This window comes from Coturnix japonica, chromosome 8, assembly GCF_054131305.1.
Source record: "Coturnix japonica strain WE chromosome 8, WE-NBRP24, whole genome shotgun sequence".
NCBI lineage: Eukaryota > Metazoa > Chordata > Aves > Galliformes > Phasianidae > Coturnix > Coturnix japonica.
The window spans coordinates 30896117-30914964 of NC_140670.1; the positions used below are offsets into that span (position 1 = coordinate 30896117).

At 42.0% G+C, this 18848-nt stretch overlaps 1 protein-coding gene across 1 annotated transcript in view; it reads right to left on the minus strand.

Moving 5' to 3' along the window:
• ADAM12 (ADAM metallopeptidase domain 12) overlaps positions 1-18848 on the minus strand; it is a 149110-nt gene that overhangs the window by 120276 nt on the left and 9986 nt on the right. The window contains exon 2 of the mRNA XM_015867592.3: positions 18231-18364. Coding sequence (XP_015723078.2) covers positions 18231-18364 — 134 coding nt within the window. The remainder of the gene's footprint in view (positions 1-18230; positions 18365-18848) is intronic.

Sequence of the window (18848 nt, forward strand, 5' to 3'; positions counted from 1 at the left end):
ATAACTCTCCATTTTACCACCCACACACCCATGGTGCCCTCACTAGAGCTGGAGTAGAAGAGCAAACCTTAAAACATCTCCTTTCCACATCTACACATGTAATTATTGCAACCTTAGAATCACGGAACCATTACAGTTGGCAAAGAGCTCTATGATCCCTAACTCCAATCACAACACATCCCCACGATGCCCTACAACCATGTTACATCTCCACAGTTCTTGAATGTGTCCAGGGATTGGGACACTTCCACTTCCCTGGGCAGCCTGTGCCAGTGCTTCTGTGCTCTCCCTGACAAGAAATTTCCCCTCGTATCTAAACCTGAACCTCCCTGATGCAAATTGAGACCATTTCCTCTTGCACTGTGGGGAAAAGAATTAACACACCCTTTACCTTTAAGTTTGCAATGATAAGAAATGATACAAGCTTCAGATTATTTCTCCATTGTAGGAGCTTTCCAGCACGCTGAGGAAGACAAAAGTAGAGGAGATGCCTTATGGAGATGCTGTATTACAGATGGGTACCACAGCCACAATGGATTCATGTATGTTGCAGAAAAAGCAGATGAAGAGAAATCTGTTTCAGTTCATAGAAAATGAAGTCAGCAGTGTGCTCAGGTGGCCGAGAAGGCCAATGGTATCCTTGCTTGGATCAGAAACAGTGAGGCCAGCAGGAGTAGGGAAGTGATCATCTGTACTGAGCTGTGCTCAGTTTTGGGCTCCTCTCTACAAGAAAGGCAGAGGCCCTAAAGCGTGTCCAGAGAAGGGTAATGAAATTGGCCAGGGGTCTGGTGCACAAGGTTTACGGGGAGTGGCTGAGCAGGCTGGAATTGTCCCATTCATCATGGACATTATCTGAGTTACCTGACCACTCTTTGCATCCCTTCTGTAACAACCACATCCCAACAGCCTGCAACAGCTCCAGGATGGAACTCTCTCTTTTTTCATACAGGTGACATACAACATCACTGAGGGGGAGGAACCAAGGGCTCAGACAGATCCCTCCTTGTATTTCCACAGTTCAGGTAATGCATATGGAAAAATATAACAACAAGCACAGAAATAACCACATCCACTGAAAACCAAAGTGCAACAGCCACTCATTTCACTGAACTGAAAGTCAACTCTGAGTGCTCCAAGAAAAGCCATCAATTATTCCATCTCCAAAAGAGGGTTTCAGATGCTTTTTGTCTCCCGTCAATACAAATCTGGCTGTGCTCAGTGAGTTATATTAAATGCACATGTATCTCCTTCAAGCCACATTTCATGCTCTCCAAACATCTTTCCTCTAAATTAGATCCTTTCATATTCCTTGAAATGCTCAGTTCTTAATTAGGAAAGAGGTCTGATTTTCCATTTTCATTAATTTATTTGATTTCAAGATTCTGAAGCCAGAGTAATTGTAAGCAAAGGAAGCCTACTGAAAGGCAATAAGATACAATCAGTTTCAGCCAACGAAAAATGTGATTTATTTAAATGCAAGTATAGGTAGGCGTAAGTATCCTGGCTAAACAGAAGCCTTGACAATGCAGCAGTCTCCAGAGAAGCACTGATATGTATTTCCCTCCTCTGAATGAACTCAGAAGGTTGGCCCATTAGTGCTTAAATCACTTAATTACTTGGCTTAATTCACATGCTGTTCCCTCACTTTGGGATTCCTCTTGCTCCCCTCCAATCAGACTGCACCAGGCCCATGCCAAGACCCTTAACTCAGGCTTCATTCTCTCTAAACATCTTTTCATATTATGTGGCTCAGATTAAATCTTCTCTGCTAATTTGTTATTGCAATCACAGATGTGCTTCTGGATTCGAGTTCCCTTTAGCATCACAGATACTGGAATGTGAACCAGAACTGAGAGGTTGGTGTCTGATTTCTACTCTTTCAAACAGTAATTTGTCTCTGATGATCTTTTGAAGATGATGAACGAGTTATGTGGGAACAGATCAAATATTAATATTGTTTAAACTAATGGAAGGGGAGATTTCACCCCAATCTCAAGCTACTCAAGGTAACTTGATGAACTTTCCAAAGCTGTGCTTCCAAGACACATTAATCACTTTTATATCCTGGAATGTGCCCTAAGAGAAAGAATGATCTGGAGATTTCCTGGTAAAGCACACAATATTGCCAACCTGTGTGCAGCATCTCACATTTTTTTCCTACATAATTAGAAAGAGAATTAACTATCGGATGCCACTTCTGTACAAAGAAGTAGTAGAAAAGATGTAAAGCAGCAGGGAGAGCTCTGAAAACCCACCTAAGAAGCAGATCATAGAACAAAAATATGTTTTGTTCTGAATGATAGCCCAGAGACTTAAAGTATTGATGGCCAGTCTATTTATTGCTACAAAGGCAAAAATACTGTAACCATTAGTAAAAAAACCCGCAACCATAAAGTTTCCATTAATGATAAAATACATTTCGTAAAATAACTAGGGTGGTATCTAGGATACCTGGGAGGATGCAGAATATGCATCTAATCCCTCCTGTAGAGAACATCCTTAAGTATTTTCAATTGCTAAATGAGCTTACAGAAAATCTGTTCCATTCATTACTGCTCATAGGTTCAATAAGCAAAGCCATTAAAGGATACTTCTAGAGCAAACTCCATTACGATGCGTTAGATAAACTTGTAGGTCTAAAAATTAACCCCTGAATCAAGGTTATATGCATTGATATTGCAGCTCAGCACAACTCTCCTTTACACTAAATCAGCTGGAAATAGCACACCCTCTCTCTACTGAAGGGCATGAGGTAAATAAGTGGAGGCAAAACCAGATAATCAACGATTTCAGTCGGCTTCAGGGTTACTGCCAGAATTTTCAGCCCTTTATAGAAAAAAAGCAAAAAATCAATATAGCACAGCATCTGAAGATAACAAAGAAGCGTCTCAAAGGCATTTGCAGTGTGTGATAAAAACATGCAGAAAAGTTTGCTGTCACCTTCAGATGCTGCGCCATGGGGGCAAAAAGGCTCCTGTATCCACTGCACTGACTGCACGGGGTGGGAAAGCTAAGAAAAGAGTCAGCTCTGCAGAAGGCTCTCATAGAACACTTCAATTATATGGACCAAAGCAACAAAATAGAAGAATAGCAATGCTTTTCAACCTGGTCTGTGGACATGGGAGCTGAACACCCATAGGAGGTGTGGGGAAATGGAGCTAAGAGTAGGATGAACTGAGGATGGGAGAAAGCAGCAGTTGTCAGTGTGGTTGAAAGAGAGGAACATGGGCAGCTGTGAGCTGCAAGCTGTTTGGATTATCCATGTAACAGGAGCTCAGCTGAGGATCTGCCTGTGCAAAATCCAGGCTTCTGGATCAACTCCTCCTGTAACCCCTTTTCTTTTAAATATCAGTTCTTCTTCGCCTTTGCCAGCCTGCCCCAAAAGTCAGTGAATTAACACAGCTAACAGAATAACAAAGATCATCAGGTACCATATACTGGATGCAGGTTTGCCTGAGCAAATGCAGTAAAGATCTGCAGCAAACACAACACACCGATCAAGGTTTAAAGGTGAAACTCTCAAATTCTCTGCTTCCTATTTTAGACATTTTTCTTTCCAATATTAAACCTACAGAAACTTGAGTACGTCAGTGTGCCCAGGGCTGGGCCATAATACACAGCATTTTGGCATTTGTAGAAGACAGATCTAATATCAGTGGATGAATTATTAGATGGATCTAGTATTAGATATGGAGGTTGGTGGACCTGCATGCATCAGGGAGACTGGAACATGATGATCCTTGAGGTCCCTTCCAACCCAAGCCATTCTATGATTCTACAATTAATATGCCACATGCTACTGACTTCTCATCAGCACTACAGACTTATTGTCCACTGAAGGATAATACTTCCACTTAGACACAAGAGGGGTCTTCCCATCAGACCTTGAATGACAAGCCAACTATCCTACGTGGAAAAACAAAAAGGAAAGACTAGATTTAAAAATCCTTCACAATAAGGGTAGTGAAGCACTGCATGCCCAGAGAGGTGGTGGAACCCACCCCTGCAGGCACCCAGCTTGCTTGTTTCATAGCTACCAACACAGAGCTGCAGAAAAGATGCTGAAAGGAATGAAAAATAAAGACTAACAATCTGCTCTGGACTGTTTCTATTCTGATAATCCTTCAATAACCCACCAAAAACCAACCAAACCCCAAACCCAACACCATGTCTCTGTTCACTGCTAATTGAAAATAAAACAGCTCTGCAACACAACCCATGTGAGTTAATAGAAGGACTTGACACGTGTTTTGAGTTACTGAGTGCTTATTGTAAACAGTTGAAATTGTCATCTCAGGATTTGGTCTATTTATGATGCATTGCAGTTAAATCCTCTCCTCCCTTCCCCCTTTCTGAAAATCTTTTGAAGTTTCGATGCTTCTCCCAGTAACAGATGATAGAGATAGGAGCCACCCAGCATTGTTTAATGGCACTGGACTCCCAGAAAGCCATTGAAGGGTTCCTGGTGAAGCCTGAATATCTCTGCGTAACACATTTTCTATGGAATCCAGAAAGATATACAAAAGAGACTTCACCCAGCCTTCAAAAGATGAACCTTCCCCCTCCAGTTCTGTTCGTGGTATTTTATACCATATACTTTGGAAAGCAGCAATCAGGAAAGTGCTACTGCATGACATAGTCAACAGTTCATATGGACATTGTGTTCCTGTGTAACCTGTCTCAGCATAACGGCCCATCCATCTCTTTGCAGTACCTCAAAACGCCTCAAAGAAAAGGATTTCCTTAGGCTGTATACAGCTCTTTTTCCTAAGTGTCTTTCTTGTTTATAGCAGCCTCTATCACTGCTGTGAGCACCTCACCATGTGTAAGATGGCACCAATTTGCAAGACAGAGATGTAACACCACCTCCATTTTACGGATGATCCACTGCAGCATGGAGAGGCTAATTGCCTCAATCATGATTACAACGGAGCTCTGAAGCACAACACAAAACATAACAAGCTCTGCCAGGACCCTCATTTCTCCCTACACCAAACTCCTCTGGTTATAAATAACCCAACCTCCCTGGCATCCTGACCCGCTTCCGTGATTTGAATGTACATCCTTGAGTTAATGAAAAAGACTTAAAAGAACAAAAGGTTCAACTTCTGCTGGAACATTCTTTCTTCAACCAGTTCGGACAGCATTGTAATTAATGTTTCAGTTGTCTGTGTATTATTTAGAGCCCAGTTCTAAGCTGTACCAAACTAATAATTGGAAGAGAAAGAAAAGCCAACAAAGAAAATCAACAAAGTCGACAAAGTCTTCATCTTCAGAAAAAAAGCTGAAGTCTTTTCTATGAAGCTTCATGCATCTAAAAAGTAAAAACACCCAAATCTCATTGAAACCTCAAGATGGTGAAAACACACAGGGCAGGTTTGGATAAAAGAGGAAGAATGATTTTTGCTTCACGCTGAACCACAGAAAATGTGCTTTAAGGGAATTAAGATATTCCTGCCCTGTGTCAGGACCAACTACACCTCTCTCATTAGCAGCTGTTTTTCTGGTGTTTCTGAAAACCAAGTGCAATCTGAGACTTCAAAGCTTCCCTTCCTCACCGTATGTACATCCTTTTCTCATTATCTTCATTACCGAGCTCCTATTTGCTGCCTTGTAAGGCCATTCTTCTCATTGCTGCTAGACAGGGAGTGTAACTGACAGTGCCACTGAAATGAATTACTGCCTCTGACTTTCCTGCAGCCTTCTGCACACCTGAAGATCCATCATGTCTTGCCCAGCCTCTTCCCATCTATGCTGACATCCCACTTCTCTGCTCCTCACCACAGGCCATGCCTTTCAGCCATTCCCCACACTCCATCCAGCAGACCTATCTCATCTGCCAGGAGAACTGCCCCATATTACATGTAATGCAGCAGCAGAAGCTATAGAGGCATTCATTTACAGAAGACTAATTCATATAACCAGTGGCCTTAACTTCCAAAGGAACAACATCACAAACCATAGGGAGCTCAGCAGCAGCCAATAAGATGCTCCAGAGCTGATGGACCACTTGGTCTCTCCCAGGGAAGGAGAGGTTTGTGGTGGCTGCTGGCAGCCTTACACTCCGTCAGACTTGTTATTGTGGGAATCAAATGTTGTTTCTGCATTTAGAATAAGATAAGAATATTTTATTTCAAGGTCTCATTATATAAGTGAAGCAGTTTGTAGTTATTAGGTAGAAGTTATTATGTACAAAGACTGCAGCTCCTGTCTGTCCAGCTGTCTGAAATAGAACTAACAATATGCCCGTATAAACTAGCAACAATGTATGTTTTAGTGTTTTGTTGTACGCATTGTAAAAATATACAAGTCGTGACATACCTTAGGATGTGCCTGAAGAGATATCGGGAAGGACTGGAATCACCCCCTCCCCGGGCTCTTTGTTTAACAAAGGCCTCTAGGACAGAATGGAAGAAGCTTTGAAGCCAATCAACATATCAATACGATAAGAGTACCGAGACATCTTGGAGACAGAAACAGCAGGATGGCGACTGACAAGATAGCAAGTGAACTAACAAATTTAACAAATGCAAACCTCGGGTAAAATTGTAATACCCAACCAAAGGGGAGATGGGAGGGGAAAACATCTGGGAGAAAAGGTATAAAAACTGTAACATCATGTCCATAAGTGCGCTTCTGCCATCAGGGCGCCCGCCATTGCAATCGCGAATAAAAACTGCTTTTATCAGAGATACCGTCCTGACCAAAAATTATTGAGGATATTTCCAACATTATGTGTTTTTTACTTGTTCCCCTTATCACTCCTACTAAAACTAATAGCAGTCTCTCATCAACTGCATTGCACAACATGAAGAAAGGTGATAATGTGCCCTCACTGACTGATAACTTAAAGATCATCATTCGTCCCTTTATTTAAGCAATTCCCTTTCACTTTATTGCTCCCTGCGGTCACTTATTTTAATAACTCCTCTCCTTCCCAGTAGCGATTCAATGAGGATCTAGTACGAAACACATACAAGTCTCCAGGGCTGCAATCTCCTGTGAGATTTAATGGATTCAGTGCCTTGAAGGTCTGTGAGACACATCCAGAGCCTCCCAACTGCACTTAGGAGTACACCAGCCACTGAATTAGTAATGGACAGCACATCCCAATAGCTCCTCTTGAGACACTCAGCTCGTTTTTTCTCCCCTAGCAAGCAAGAAGCCCAAGCTTTCTCTGAAATATGCATCTAAATACACTGAATTACAACTCCATTATATTCCTTAAAAAAATAATCTTACCAGAGCACTATTTAAACATAATATATTGCACCAGATCTGGTCCTATGAGCAGACTACAGAGAGGGGAGCATCTGAAAAGGTTCATGAGCACCTCTACAAACAGCAAGTGTTTGCAGATAGGGGTACCTCTGCATTGCAAAGTGTCAGCAAACTTTGTGTTCAGAATGGGACAGCATGGAAGGTACAGATATAGAAGGACATGATGCTCCTTTTCAACCCAGGCCTTTCTATGATTCTATGATATGAAATTCAGTAATGCAGTGAGAAATCCCCTTTAAAGGAACGACCAAAATCCATACATCATTCTCTCCTATCTCAAATGTACAGGTTTGGAGGAATTACTAAATTCTGGATGTTCAAAGGCAAAGGCTGAAATGGGAGTTAGCTTCGATCATTGAAGTTTCCTTCTAAACACACACGAGTGTATTACAACTATTAAGTGGTGTTTTAAAAACAAATTGATGCTTGATTACTTAATTGTACATATGAGAGCAGTAAAAATGTGAACGTGAAAGAAAAATACATAATACTCTAAAAAGCTATTTCTCAAACGTTCCCTAAAATAAAGTGTTTTCATGTCAGTGTCACCTCCATCAAAGAAAGGTGACTGTGCTAAAGGGGACTTGGACTGATTTATGGAGCTCATCATACGCTGTAAAAATCCCAATTAATGTTCTTCATAGCTCTTACAAGCTGCTCTTAAACTGCCTCCAAGACTACAACACTGAAACCCCTGTACTCAGCACTGCAAACTCTCCTCCTCACTTGTTCTTTGGAAAACACAGTCTTGAAAATATTTGTTCCCTTGTTCCGACAACACATGCATGATTTATCCACACGTGCAAGACATCCATCTCTCCCCCAGAACAGCAAATCCTTGCTCCCTAGAAGTTGCACAGTGTGCAAGTATGAGCACAAATAACATTTTTTAATCTGAAAAGGCCATTGCTGAAATCAAATTGATGTCCCATGGCTTGGGTTAAACTTCATTCCTATTTTACAGATGTAAAAGGGCAAGACAGTAAAAGGAGAGATGCTTAACTGTACAAAGCAAGCAATTTAGGTTTCTATCCTAAAAAAAGAAAGAAAAAGGAAACGTTTTATCCACATCTTCAAGTTGCCCTCTGCAACTCATTCTTTTCCCAGGCTCTTGAGGCTTTGTCTCCATTGAGCAGCATTTTCCTTTCCTCTCCCCTCCTATGGGGATCCTGGGAAACAACCAGTTGTGCTTGGAGGGCTCCCACAGATCAGAGCTTAAACCAGTCCAGCACTACTCCCTTTCTTCCTTTTATAATCAACATACCACGTCTGCAAGCAATTCTGCATTAAACTTACAATAAAAATGGAGGTCAACGTTTCAAAGCATCTTTTTCTTGTTGCAATTAGGGCCTTTTACAATCAGAAATGTTAAAGTAATAAATAGGTACTCAGGAAAGTAAGCAACAGAACTTTGTATTCCATTACAAGCACTTAAATTGATTCAAATTTCTCTCTAAGGGAAGTACTCCAGTGATTCTGTTTTTTATATAAGCCATTCACTTAATTTACAGTAATTTATAGGCCTTGATGTATCTCAATAATTCCTTCCCTACCAAACATGACACAGCTTGGCAATAAAAGGTTAAAATTCACTTTGCCCTCTGACTATAGCAGAAATACCTTTGCAAGCTAATGACTGTAACAGGCTGGTCTGTTCCTGAATAAACATTCTAGGGATTTCCTGAGGTGTTTTGTCTTTTCTTTCTTTCTAGTTGCTCATCGTTTTAATGGAGAGAATAGGAATTGGAGGGCACCGACGGCTTAGATGCCATTTCAGTCAAAGAAGAGCGCATGTTGTCTTTCTATATGCTTTTTAAAGTGAAAAAGAAAAATACATTTACACAGCTTCTGGATATTCATTTTATAGGGGAGAAAAAAAAATCTTTAAAGCTTATCCAACTCATCTCCTTCTGCCAACTTTCCTGGCCAACTCTTTCTTAGTAATGCCAGTAAATGCCAAAAAAGTCTGGTTTAAACAATGTTTCTGTCTGTTGCAACCAAGAGAAAGGCACTTTCTGTTGCAGATACTCACTTTAGGAATCCCACTTCTTTTTTTCCCCTGTACCCTGACCATGTCAGTGTGGGCTGGAAGGAGCGTGCAGGGCTAAAACAGCAACATTCTAGAAGTAACTGAGGACAAAATTACACACAGTTCCTCTTATTGGCTTTTCCTGCAACAGATTCATTTCCAGAAACTCCCTTCTCACTTGAAAAAGGCTGATGCAGGATCTGCCAAGGAAACGGCCCTTTTTGGGGCAGGGATACTACGGCTGTTTACATTAACACATCCCTGAGCTTTTGTCTCATTGTCATTTGCCAGGAGTCGAAGCAGACCTCCTTTAGCAGCGTCTCTTTTTCAGTACAAGATGTACTTAATGTGAAAACATCCAGGGAAAGATGATGGAATGGGTGAAACTAAAGTAAATAATGTCATCTGAGAGACACCAGTGTAGGATTTCATCCAAGATCGCTGCCCAAAAGAGCCTGCCATCTCCAACACTCACACAAATGAAGTGTACCGGAAAACAGCATCCACCAGTGTGCAAAAATTAGGCATCTCAATGAAGACCTGATCCTCCCCTAGCTCAACAGCAGCTCTGACATGAAACATTTGCTCCTGTGTGCAGTTAAGTGGGCTCAGGTTATAAATACTGTTCTCCTGAATATCGAAATTATATATGGGCTTCTATTCCGAGACACCATTTTTGAGCACCAGAAGGAGACAAATGACTCCAGAGGGTGATGGCTGCCAGGAAGGGTTTGGCAGGTTGACCCAGGAAAAAAAAGCCATTTTAGCACTGCATTGCTCAAGAGCTCCACAAAGGCTGTGGTCAATGGGGAGAGCAAAGGGGAAGAAGACGCCTGCCAAGGAGCCGCCCAGTAGCTCCTGGTGGAGGGAGATGGCCAGAGTTGAAGAGGGAATGAGTTCATTTTACAGAAGGAAAATAACACTGACCCTAAGGTAGCTCAGCTTCCTGAGCACGATTCAGACCTCAGAGGAAAGAACGGACTCACATCCTGGGACCTGAGGCAAGGAAGGGAAGGTCCATCACAAAGCAGGGGGTGCAGATCTCATCTGAGCTCAATGCGTTTTGCTTTGCTGTGAAACAAGAGTGGTGGCGAGACCTCTCCTCAGACAGCATCCCCAGAGTCACTATTGAGCACCCTGATGCTCTACTGGCTGGGCAAACACATGCTCCTGTACCACCAGTATCACCAGTAGACTTGATGTTACACTGACCAGAAACATCACCAGCACATCCTTGTGTGGGGATGAATTCGAGTCCAGTAACACATCTGCAGACTCTGGTAGCTTTTCAATTATAACTATCAGGATTTTTGGAAGCCATTCTCTCTCTTGAAAAATGGCAACACTTTAAAACCCTTTTCATTGTCAACATATCACGGCCACCTTTAAAAAGCTTATTATCGATGCTAATTATATTTTTCTTATCAAGCTTTAAGCTGCATATTACCTCTACGATTTTTTGTTACAATTCTGAGGAATGAGAAATTCCCTATAGAAAAAGTAAATCACTCGGGGCTTGAGATAAATCACATTCAAATAGAATTATAATTCAACAACAAAAGCATCAAGCTCGTAACAATGGGACTTTGCAGATCTACCGGCTACATTTACCTCTTCATCCCTAACATACACATACATTGAGGACAATTCAATTTACTTTGGCTCCCCGAGATAAGGGTCTTCATCACAGCATATGCCAATGGTTCTTATTTACCATGGTGGTCCTCTTTAGCCCTTGAAAACACCCCAGATCCTATTGCCACCACCCAGAGGGCCCCATTTTGTGGGAGAGAGCCTGCTGCAGGGATTGCACTGCGTTCAGCTCTACTCAGGGCAATCACAATGAGAACTGAGAACAAGGGAGATTCTCCTTTTTCCTGTAAGAGAACGATCACGTGCTCACAGCTGGAAAGTAAAGCATTGTTTTACTCCAACGCTGAAATTCATACCTTACTCTCACAAGATCTGTTGCAAGAGAGATGAAATAGCCAAGCATAAGCTAAATTAATTCAATATGAAAGTGCCTCAGTACAAGCACTTTACAAAACCAGTGTAACGCTGCTTAATTGCAAGGACTTAATTTGGGATTTCAGCACCACTTTAAAGGGTTACTGCACCATTAACATCAAAACCTTCGCTTTATTTGTTTTCCCCCCAAAGAACCTCAGCCCCATCACCTTACGGAGGCAGATTCCTCAAGCCCTGATCTCAGACACTACCTCATTGCTGGTGGGCCACGGGCAGCAAGCAAGGAAAATGGTTCTGCAGAGCCCACGGTGCACACAATTGCTGGCAGTGGAGCTGGGCTGGTATGGGAGACAGCTCACCCAGGGCCGTTACATCACAGCAATCCTCACTGGCCAAGTATGACAAAATCCCTCCCGACAGCCCGGTGTGATGCAGCCTCATAGAGGGGAATTTCACCCTACAGAAGGCTCCAAAATGCCGAGGGGGTTGAGGTGGGGCAGACGGTTAACAGAAAGCTCCAAGTTTTCTGTGTATTGCAGACTCCCCTTTCCATGTCTCCACGCTATCTGCTCTTTATCCTGCGATTGAACTATCCCACAAAACTTCACACACTGTATCACTTAAGCTAAAAATGAAATGGACCGTTTTCTGGGACGAATCCCAATTGCTTAACACGTCCCAGGATGCCCAGGCGTCTCAGGCAGGAAATGAACACTGGTGTATCTTGTTGAAACTAGGGCACTGATTCAGTGCAGACAGAGAAAAGAATTTCCCCTACTCGATCAGCAACAAAACGCTCTTATTGGTGGTCTCAGATCCAGGAATTCACCAGACTTGTGGCCGCTGTACAGATGGAGCAAGACCCCCTAAAGAAAATGAAGATGGGAGAGGACTGGTTAAGAGGATGTGTTTCCCTTTCCAATGACCCCTCTTGCATCAGGCAAATGGAGAGGGGCAGCTCTAGGCTGATTTGATCACTCAGTGTTGGGGAGAACCTGGGCATCTCCACCCCAATAGATTCCACACACTACTACTGAATTAAACAAACGCAGAAGAGTTATTAAATAATGGTGCATTTCTCAACTAATTAATCCTCACAGCAGCCCTATAACACAGGGCCGTATGTACAATAAAAAGCCAAAGAAATAACACATTGTTTACTGGCTGTTGAATTAATGACTGCCAGGTTACTAATTAAAAGCCCAGGGGCAGATCTCCTGGAGAACTTCACTGAGGATCAGTGCAGTGTCTCACACTGATGTGAATGGCTGTGCCAAGCTGCATTCCCAGCTGATGACACAGCCCCAACAGCATGCACAGCGCTGCCTCTCGTATTCGGTACTCATGAGTCATAAAATTATGGAGAGCACTATAAATTCTGTTTATGCCTCTCTCTCTTAAGATATGTAAAACAGCCATGTAAAAGAGCTCTGAAAGCTGTCCTCTCAGCCTTCAAAGCCTTGTTTAAGCAGCGCTGTATGATTCCCCTTAATACAATTGTCTGGAAGTCTAAACTTTGGTAATTATTTCAAATGAAAAAGAACAGCAGGAGGCTCTGTTGGAGGGAATATAAACAATTATCACTTGCACGAAGGCTATGCCAGTTATGAAATAAACTTGAATGGGTCTGCTCTTGTAAAGCCCGAATACTACATGACTGATCCAACATAGCAGGGCTCTCAGCTGTGCTTCATGCATCAAACGCTGTGCTGGAGTCATGAAGGTGCAGCAAGAGGAGAATCCCCACTACCCTGGGGTGTTCTGCTGGGTAACTTCATAGCAATGCTGGAAAGGAGCCTGCATGCAGAGCTCAGGGTAGCAAGGCTGGCACAGGTTGCCCAAAGAAGCTGAGAATTCCCCATCCTTGGAGATGCCCAAGGCCAGGTTGGACTTAAAACTGGAGGATCAAGGTCTGTTCTAACCTAAGCCGTTCTATACCTATCCATGATTGTACCAGCAGACCTGCCTCATTAGCTTGCAAGGCAAAACAGAGTCCTGTGAGCAGAAAAGATGGGAACTAACAAGTAAGGCTCGCCCTTTCTTGGCAGTTTACAGTAGATTCCCAAATCTCCTGCATGACTCTCTTACTTTTTAATTCAAAGTTTCCTACTAGTTCCTTGCAATTAGTTTTTGTTTCAATGGCGATACAAACTTTCAGTAGGTGTTGGGTTAGGCCCTTACTGTGAAGTCATAACAAAAATATATGAAAGAACCAGCACAACATCTGATAATCTGGAGAATCACAAAGTTGACTAACAGCCATCTGAGGACACAATGCCTTTGAAGATAGTGGTGAATTTCACATTAGATTCAAGCAAGCAGTGTCCAAAATGACATATCAATAATCAGACTTCTGATGTTTGTTTATGACAGCAATCCATGCACGATGCTTCATGAGAAAGGTAGGCAGAAAAGCTGCTTCTCTGCAAGCTCAATGGGACGCAGTGCATGCTAAGCAGTAAAAATGGTAATATTCTGCCACTTTACATGCAGAATCCTTTGAGCTGTGACAACCATACAGTTAAAAAACAGAAGAAATATGCTCGAAGTATATATTTATAGATGGCCTTCATCTTCAGCTTTGAATTTCTTTGCTAGAGTTAATATTCAAAGTGTAATATAACACAGAGCATTGCTACAAAATAAGGAACTCTGCCTTCTCATCTTTCTCTTCTCCATTTATTTATTTTTTAATCATTTCTTTAAGATTACAATTAGCAAACCTGACTTACAGCAGCCAAAGGAAGGAAACTGAGTCACACTCACTCCAAGTCACACCCGCTCATCATTTTTAAGAAATAACAGAGCAAAATTTGCTCATTATCCCCTTTGCATGACCCAAGCTTAATGAGAAGCAATGCCTTCTGCATCATTCAAAAGCAGCCTGGACTGACAGGCTGCAAACTCAAAGCAACCTGATGGACTTCAGGGCTTTCAAGCTTTGTATATGGCCTTTCAGAAACCACACACAGCTTCACTCACTCTGCATGGCCCTTCAACACCTGCCCATGTTCAGCTACACTCAAATTTACACTAAAATCTAAATGAATTGTAATCGTAGCCTGATTGGAGCATACACACGTATTGAGCAGTCTGATACTGTACTCAGATGGACACAAAGACCAAACTCACAAAGTTACACTCATGAGCACTGAAGACACAGAGCATCACCCAGTAGGAAAAGTTGTGCCCCACTTTCTTGTAAGCTTTTGGAAACCCCAGGTGACTAAATAGTGCAAGGTGCTCAGCCTGTGGTCATATTTGAGCCACTGCAGATGCTGGTGATGACATTACAGACACTGTACGGCCATTACCAGAGAAAAAACAAAGCCACACTTGAGTGATGGCTGCCACCAGACCGAGGAAAGAAAACCTGTGCTCATTTAGCATGACCTCAAGACTCCGCATTTACCTGCATAATTCATCATATCATATCTGCACAAAAAGCCTTCAATTTCCCAGAAAATCCATGCATTTTATGTTCTGGACCGAGCCCCAGTTAGAGGAAAGAGCTGAGTTCATTAATGAGTTGTCAGACCATGAGAACAAACGCCAGCTCAAGGCAGCATCACACTGGGATGCATCCAAGCATTACAACCACCTCATATCTACCCTTGAAGGTGAGGCACCCAGCAGACAGCATTTCCCCATCATTCAAACCTTTCAAATGCAGAAAGGGATCCAAGAAACCCTGAATGCCCACCTAACACTTGTGCCCCTACAAAGAACGATCTCGGAACTCCAGCCTAAGGCAGCAGCATTATCTGACCCCTCAGCTCCTGTGATGCAAGGATCTGGCACACATTAACCACTGTGTGTCCCTAACAGAGTGTGAGGATAAAAACCGAAGCCAAACAGATGGTCCTCTGAAAATCTTCCCTAAAGTGTTCTGTGTACTAAAACATCACTTACCCGAGTCTCATCAAACTTGGCTTGAGACTCAAAAACCAAGCCAAGTTTGAAGAAAAATATTCAGCTGGGAACAAGTGGGGAAGAGAGTCTTTTTCCTGTACTTGAATAATATACAATTAAAAAAATATAATTGTTCCAAACTTGGAAAAAAATAAGAAAAATAGAACCCAACTCTTTTGGGTTTGGACCAAACACCGTGAAAAGAGCTGACACCAAATGCAGAATTATGAACAAATGACAGAAAGAAGGAGAAATGGAAAGCGAACTGGAACTAGCCATTAAGTATAATGACCTATCAACACCTCCTATAATGCACACACAGCCTCACAGGCGGAAATCACATCTGCATAGAATATGGGCAGCTATTGTTTGAAAGGACATACAGACCTTGCATTTTGCCATCAGATAGGCACAAATCGAGTTACTCATCAGTAGATCCAACCAGCAGCAACTGGGTACTCAAATTAGCAGCCACTAATCTTAGCAGCACGTGCAGAATTAGTAACACAATATTATATCCAGATAATAAAGGAATGTGACCAAGCACCACTCAAATAGTCCAGCTGAAAAGTACTTTCCAAACTCAGCAGAAAAATTAAGAATCATCAACTTGATAAAGAAATAAAACAACATACACTTAACTATAGAAATGAGTGTACGTTAAGCATATATCATAGAATGGCCTGGGTTGAAAAGGACCACAAAGATCATCTGGTTCCAACCCTTGCAATGTGCAGGGCTGCCAACCAGCAGCCCAGAGCCACAACCAGCCTGGCCTTGAATGCCTGCAGGGATGGGGCATCCACAGCCTCCTTGGGCAGCCTGTTTCAGTGCGTGTGTGTGTGTTTGTATTGGTCTCTGGTCACTTCAATTTAGGGAGACAAAAAAAAGAAAGAGAAGGGATCTGCCCTGATGATGATAGGCTCTCCAAAGAAACAAAACACTACATTTACACTAAAGAAAACCCAAATCCATTAAGTACAATTCTATGACATGCCTGATTTTAAAACTGGGCTATTCCTGTGATTAAGATGAAGCCTAATGCTTAGGAAGTACCTATATCATTAGATGTCCTTGAAAAATTATGCCCTAAGTGTATTAAAATAGAAGTAGGTTACAGCTAAGTAACATCTTTCAGCAGTGCTGGTGAGCAGGATGGTGTCTGTGTGGGCAGTCAGCAGGACTGGTGATAGCAGAGACACCACTGGCCATTTTGCTTCTGTTCTGCACAGCGTACAGCATAGACGACCCTCAAGAAGAAAGTCAGTAGCTTAATAATAATTCCTGACAAGCTCTGAATGAGCTATTCCAGCAGATAGCACCGTGACTCCTGGGGTAAATAAAAGGCTGGTTTTATCCTTAAGATAGGAACAAATGGGTACGCTACATTAAATACTAGCGTGGTTTCTGAGGGACTAATTGTTAAGAAAGAGTATTTATGATCAGAGGACTGGAGAATGGGGCTTTCATTGCAAGGCAATTATCTATACACAAATAACTTTAATACTTTGGCATTTTTATAGCCACTCCATTATTTATTTTCCTATATATTCTATTGAAATACCATTCCCCTGGTTACAAGTACGCAGTACTTGGTACTCTTTTTTTTTTTTTACTCCATTAGAATTAAAATAAAATAGAGGAACACTTTGAAATAAGCTGAAGAACAATAGGTCCTATTTAACCATCGAACACAACAGGATTTGGCTTTTATGCTTTTGATCAATATTTATGTGACAAGCTATTCATTACTCTTCTCCTCTACCAGTTTAAGGCTGTTGTTCTTCCCACAGCCCGATCTGCACTTTTATGTATTTAATTTATAACAGTTTCTATGGAAAAGAAGTATTCAAAGGGGGAAAAAAAAAGTGCTGATACAGCACGTGGATCTTTCTAGCAAACCACAAATCTTCCCTAATGTTCATCTTAAACTGAAGGCAATTCTGGGAAACAAATTAATGATATAAATCATATTATCATTACTCACGTAAAGATACTCTGTTGTAACCCCTTCAGAGAGCTACAGCGAGTAGCTGAAAGAACTCAGTATGGAGAACGCCTGTTACTAATTAAATGATCCAAAAATAGAGTTGCATACATCTAGGACCAAGCCATCTGTGTTATCTCTCTAAGATAAGCCATTATACACCCACAATGATATCCCTTTCATCACTGCAGATATGCAGACTGAGGACTGGCCTTTCTCTCCAATTTAGGAGGGAGGAAAGAGGAGCATGAAAGCAACATTTTCACCCAGACAATCCATCTGAATGTCAGGTCTGTTGTTCTGAAATCTCTTCTCATATCTGTTTCTGTCAGTCAGCTGCACGACACAAAGCAGTAGCCAAGGAGGACTTCTCCACCAAACACCTTCCCAAAGCAGTACAGAAAGTCACTTCTAATGGGTCACTGGGGCTGTTTTCATGCTTACTGTCAGTGCGTTTTAGTTATTTTCACAATTAAAAAGTTTAACTTTCCTTCTGCTCACATTGATGATTAAAAGAACAGTGTCAAAAAGAAAGTGGAACAACAGCGGACCTAAAAAACCTGGGTTAGAAAGGTCGGGAAAGAGACTCTCATGACATCTTTGGTGATAACAAAGGCAACAGCAGCTTGTCTTACAATCTGGAGCTTCAGAGACAGAAAACAGACCTCTCCTCCTCAAAACAGCTTCCCATTTCATCAGCCAATGGCTGAGGAAAAGGAGGAGAAAAGCTTATCAGGGTCTGTCAAGATAGAACAACCTCTGTTCAGTATTCCACCCTCATTTTGGAGCTGCTTTGCTGTTGTATGAGGCAATCTTAAGGCATGTATGTTAAGTTCATTAGAAGTTCTATTGCCCTTCCATTTCTGCCATTAGAAATATGAATGCTACTTTACAGTAGCATTCAATTTCTCAGCTTGGGAAGTAAAAATCATAGACTGCAGACCCTCTACTAAGATACATGTACTTAACAACAGCTATGATGATGTAAGCACACTTCATTCCCCCTTGCAGCTGAACAACTTAGAGCAAAATAACAGCCAAACAAAGACTAACCTTGGAATAAATGCTGTTTGCTGGTCTCCACTGTTCTCCATTCAAAAGGAAGGGAACTGTTATCTCATAATCTTTTGACTGGTCCTTCAGCATCTGCTGTCTCAAGGACTCCAACTTGTTGTCCACATTCTGACCTAGGAGAGGGAGAAGCACTTCACATTAGGAGGGAGCAGGGTGTGATGACCGGAACATTGTTATTGAAGGGACCTGGCAGCCCATTTCAAAAGGAAATAATTCAGGAAAAGCATGAGGCATTAAAACATTGCACATCCGTGCAGCTACTGTCCAAACTTATACAGTGTCATAGGAGAGCTGGGGTTCAGGGAGAGAGGAGTGGAGATGGTTTCCATTTTCAATTAGATGTTGAATGGCTGATACAGAAAAACCATAGAGTAGCTGAAGAGGGAACAGCAAACCAACCCATGCAGCACCTGAAATCCAGCTTTAAAACTATACAGGAGCAAACCTGGCTTTGGTACAACACAAGCTCCAAAGAACAGATAATGATCTCAGACTTCCCCTATACCCTTCCTATTTCAGCAGTGGAGTTGCTTGGTCCATGTGCTTTGTGAGTCTGAGCCACAGAGCACAAAGGGAACAAGCCTGTTCCAGGTGCCT